The sequence below is a fragment of the Crocuta crocuta genome, unplaced genomic scaffold (genome assembly GCF_008692635.1).
Source record: "Crocuta crocuta isolate KB4526 unplaced genomic scaffold, BGI_CrCroc_1.0 scaffold334, whole genome shotgun sequence".
Lineage (NCBI taxonomy): Eukaryota > Metazoa > Chordata > Mammalia > Carnivora > Hyaenidae > Crocuta > Crocuta crocuta.
The window spans coordinates 2511836-2516399 of NW_027533260.1; the positions used below are offsets into that span (position 1 = coordinate 2511836).

Below are 4564 nucleotides of genomic sequence, written 5' to 3' on the forward strand. Positions count from 1 at the left end.
GGGTTTTCCCCCCCCCTTCCCCCCCCCCCCCGCCGTAGTCCCGCCTCCAATAGCGTCCCGCCCGCAAAGTCAAGCCCCACCCCTTCAGCTCTGCCCCTAGAGGTGCCGCCAGGAGCTGGGACACTCCCCCCGCCCCCCACCAGCGGCCGCTGGGCCTACCTCGTCCAGTCGCCTGTCTGTGCCCAAGGAGATGAGGTTGCTGAATTCCTTCTCCAGGAGCTGCCGGGCCTGGGGACAAGAGGTGAAAGAAGGGTTACAGCCTGCCGTCTGCGAGGTGGGGATGCCCAGTATGGCCCAAGCGGTAGCTCACCTGCGCGTTCTGTGTGGGGATCTGCAGTAGCAAGGCCAGGTCGGAGTAGTCGAAGGTCTCGTCCAGGGCGAGAAGCGCCCCGTGCACCCCGCTCTCCGTGAGGTTCGTGGCGAATTCCTTCAGTCCCAGTCCGGACACCCAACCCATGACCCGCTCATTGGACCACACCATCACGTCTGGGACAGAAGGGACTGTCAGCTGCCAGCTGGTCCAGTTACCCCCATTTCCTCTTCCTGGCCACGCCCCCATGCTGGCTCCACCCCCTCGCAAAAGGCCCCTCTTCTGCCTCCCCAGGCCCTCTCTCCCCTAATCAGACCTCCTCCCCACCCGTCCCCAAATCCTCCACCTGGCTCCCAGGGGGACCCTTACACTCCTACTCACCTCGGATCTGGGTCTGACTCTCTTCCCGCCTCCGCTCCAAGTCCTTCCGGTCGTAATTGAGCCGTTTTAGGCACATGATCCCATAATGCAGACTCACCCTGAGCAGTAGGGAAAGTGGGTTCACAGTTGAGCCTTCACAACGCCAATGGCTGCGACCTCTTCCCTCCCCGCTGTCTGCGGTCTTCCGGGAAAGGCTGGGGAGTTGTTCCACGGGGTCAGTTTTATGGATCGCTGACCTTCCCAGGAGGTGGGGTATTTCCAACAGGCAGGGCCTCTTGGTTACCCTGGACAGGGTATGGGGTCAACTAGCCAAGCTTTTCGAGGACGTGGACTTTTCCTAGCGAACCATCTTATTTGTGGAAAGGGCGCAGAAGTCAGGATTTTCTGAGAATCTAAAGGGCCAAGGATAGTCCAAGGAATTCCCCTTCAGCAGTCCCACTGGCCAAAGGCTCTCTAAGAGTGAGGCTCCCCCTTGGACTGTCCCCATTGGCCGGCAGCCCCCACCTGTGGAAGCTGTCCACCATCTTGAGTTGACCCCGGAGCTCCTTCTTGTTAAGATGATCTAACATGCGGGCATCCACCAGCGACTCCATGAAGTAGCTTCGGTATTGGGGCAGCCCCAGGCTGGGCAGCCAGTCGTTGCCCACCCACTCGTGGTTCATGTCACCATATGCCAGGATCTGGGGCCATGGGCAGGTGGGGGAGGGGTCAGGCCCTCTGACCCCTTCCCATGTATGTATGAAAGGGTACACCCCAGCCCCCGACCCAAGGTTGTTGATTTTTTCCACCCCATATTAGGACAATGGTCAATCTCTGCTCAGGACAATGGACCAGTCCAGTTGTCTCCTACTCCTTCGGAATGACAGAATAGACCCTTGCCTGTTCAAAAGTGAGGGCCATGGGCCCGCAGCATCACCACCACCTCTGCGCTTTCTGGACCTGGCGAATCTCGGACCCCACCCCAAGGCTACCGAATCAGGATCTGCATTCTCACAAGATCCTCAGGTTCCTGAATAGCACGGTGTGCGCAGCACTAGTCTAGCATTGTCCCAGCTTAGGACAATGGATTAGTCCAACGTCACTACTCCTCCAATCAGGACCATGGGTTCTTTCCACGTAGCTCTCCCCACAACAAATGATAATGGATCCATCCATCACCCAGGTACTGTCCAAAAATACTAATGCTATATCTGGCCCAGGACAATATTCTGAATCAGCCCAAAGTCCGGCACTCCCTGTAGCATAAGGAAACAATCAATACCTCCATCTAACTGGAAGCAATGACCCCAGACTAACCTAGATTGTCTAAGTCAGGGGAGTTCAAGCCTCCCCCTTCTTGAGAACCAAGCATAGCTCCTCCTTCTCATCCCTACCTTCTCACCCTGACCTGCCTCCTCCCCAAAATGCCTTCCCTTTTGCCCCAGTACACTGGACCGATCCCACTCCCTCTCAGCCATGGAGAACCTGGACTGCTCGACGTCTCCCTCTAGTGACAGCAGTGGAACAGCCCCTGGAACCCCGGCAACCCACGATAATGGAATGGCCCGTGCCCCACGCTGACAATGGTATAGTCCGGACTCTTACACCGACCCCCACAAGCCACAATGAGACCGTCCAAAGCCCAGCTCAGTGCGGCGCCCCTCCCCCCCGCGGTGATGATGGAATGCTCCGGCGAGGGTGGGGGTGGGGCATGGGGAAAGAGGGGCGTGCATGCAGCGTGCACAGCCTGTTCATGCGCCCACGTCCCGCCCCACGCCCCCTACCTGCTCCCAGCTGATCTCCTTGGTCTCCTGACCCGTTAGTGGGAAGAGGGGAGAGAAGGGGTGGGTTAAGGGGCAGGCGGACGGAGGAGGGCAGGAGGGACGAACAGACAGTCGAACAGCCAGAGATTCGCCTCCCACCCCTCCCCAAGGAGAGTTAGTGCCACCCCCAAGGCCGCCGGCAGGGGGCACTCACAGGCTTGGTTGTGGCCGTAAGGGACTCCATCTCTTCGTGTGTCATCCACACATTTCCTGTGGACTGAGGGGCAAGGGGTGTTACGGAGGTTGAGAGAGGGCTTGCGCATAGGGGAGGGGAAGGGGGTAGTGTTCCTACAGCCCCAGCCCAGGTCCATTTATATATGTTGTGCTTTCTGCCTCAGAAAGGCCAGCAACTGCTCTGGGCCAGGCAGTGAAAGAGAAAACAAAATTATCACTTATTGAGCACCTGCTGTGTACCACACAGAAGAACATAGACTGGGGCGCCTGGCTCAGTCGGTTAAGCATCTGACTTTGGCTCAGGTCCTGATCTCGCGGTTTGTGAGTTCGAGCCGCGCATCAGGCTCTCTGGTGTCAGCACAGAGCCTGCTTTGGATCCTCTGTCCCCCTCTCTCTCTGCTCCTCACCCGCTTGTTCTCTCTCTGTGTCTCTCTCAAAATCAATAAATAAACTTAAAAATAAAAAAAGAACATAGGCTTCGGGGTCAGACAAATTCGGGTAAATTGCTGGTAGTTCACGGTGGTCCTGGGCACAACACACCTCTCTGACCTCACACAGACGGATTCAGAACCAGGTGGCAGATACAGCAGGGGGAAGAGATACACGGATGCGCAGTCACATTTATTGGGTATCTGCTCCCCACAACGCCGCGGGTTAGGAATTCATACATTGACTCAAAAACATGTATGTAGCTGCTCACGAGTGCCCAGGCACAGTTGCTGGGTCTGGAAAGCAGGAGGGGAAATTTGAAAATAGACTGAATAGATGACAGTGACAATAATGGTCATGTTCTTGGACATGAGGGCATGGTGGCCGCGTAGGCGAATGTTCTTATTGTTAGAAGATGCCCTGCGGAAGTCATTTTTCAGGCTAACCAGTAATGGTGTCCACAAATTACATTCGAGGGCTTCAGAGAAACACACGCACATACATATGCACGCGCACACGCACACACACTCAGGGCAAGTACGGCAAGGAGCGAACAACTGCTGAATTAGTCTCTTCACGGATCAAAGGATAAAATATTAGAAGGCCCTAAACACTATAGAGAACAATTAGGTGTTAATGAGTTGGGGTTATGGGCAGGAGACCAGTTCTCGGTTGCTGAGTCAGGGAGGCCTCTTGGAGGTGGTGACATCTGAGCTGAGGCCTCACGGATGAGAAGGAGAAACAGGGCTGGGGGCGGGGTTCTCCAAGGAAAGGGCGCAGCAGGTGCTAAGGAGTGGAGTGGGGGGTGGGGCGCTCATCAAGGGGTTTGTAAGGAACCATATGAATTAGGCTTTTTCTCCAGGATGGGGTCCCCTCTGTATAAGACAGACTGAGGTTTGGGGGTACAGGAGAGGCAGAGAGCCCTGAGGAGGGCCACCACCCCCACCCCACTCCCCTCCTCGAGACCCCAGGGATAATCCAGGTGAGAGATCAAGGGGAGAGACTCTGAGAGCCGGGGCTGGAGTGAGCGAGCCCAGGATTGGCTAGTCTGCGGGCAAGAGGCGGGGGCCCTGCGGCCGCAAGGCCTGGGATTGGCCCCCGGACACTCACCGTGCGGGAGGAGGCGGGCGCTGAGGGGGAGGTGAGCGAGACCATTTCCTGGATGGCGAGGCGCAGCTTGAGCCGGTGCAGGGGGTTGCTGATGCCAATCTCCCGCTGGATCTCGGTGTCTGACAGGTTGGCCATGATGGCTCCGCTTTTGACGTTGGCGCGGCAGGCGGCCACATACCATGCGGGCATGCCTACCCACAGCTGGGCCGGAGGAGGGGGCGGGAGGCGGAGAGGGAAGGAAGAGACGCCACATAGAGACAGAGACAATATGGGGGAGAAACCCGAGAGGCGGGAGAGAACCAGAAAGAAAAGGAGAGAGAGGGAGGCCCAGAGGTGGGGAAGGTAAAGGTGAGAAGCA

General features: G+C 57.3%; 1 protein-coding gene across 3 annotated transcripts in view; it reads right to left on the reverse strand.

Annotated features, from left to right (window-relative positions):
* PPFIA3 (PPFI scaffold protein A3) overlaps nucleotides 1–4564 on the reverse strand; it is an 18945-nt gene that overhangs the window by 1707 nt on the left and 12674 nt on the right. For 2 of the 3 annotated variants that reach the window (XM_077747085.1, XM_077747084.1), the window contains exons 20-26: nucleotides 4207–4407; nucleotides 2648–2710; nucleotides 2455–2481; nucleotides 1196–1371; nucleotides 692–789; nucleotides 311–486; nucleotides 160–228 (exon numbers count right to left, since the gene is read on the reverse strand). In XM_077747085.1, coding sequence (XP_077603211.1) covers nucleotides 160–228; nucleotides 311–486; nucleotides 692–789; nucleotides 1196–1371; nucleotides 2455–2481; nucleotides 2648–2710; nucleotides 4207–4407 — 810 coding nt within the window. The remainder of the gene's footprint in view (nucleotides 1–159; nucleotides 229–310; nucleotides 487–691; nucleotides 790–1195; nucleotides 1372–2454; nucleotides 2482–2647; nucleotides 2711–4206; nucleotides 4408–4564) is intronic. The other variant, XM_077747086.1, reaches the window with a different exon arrangement.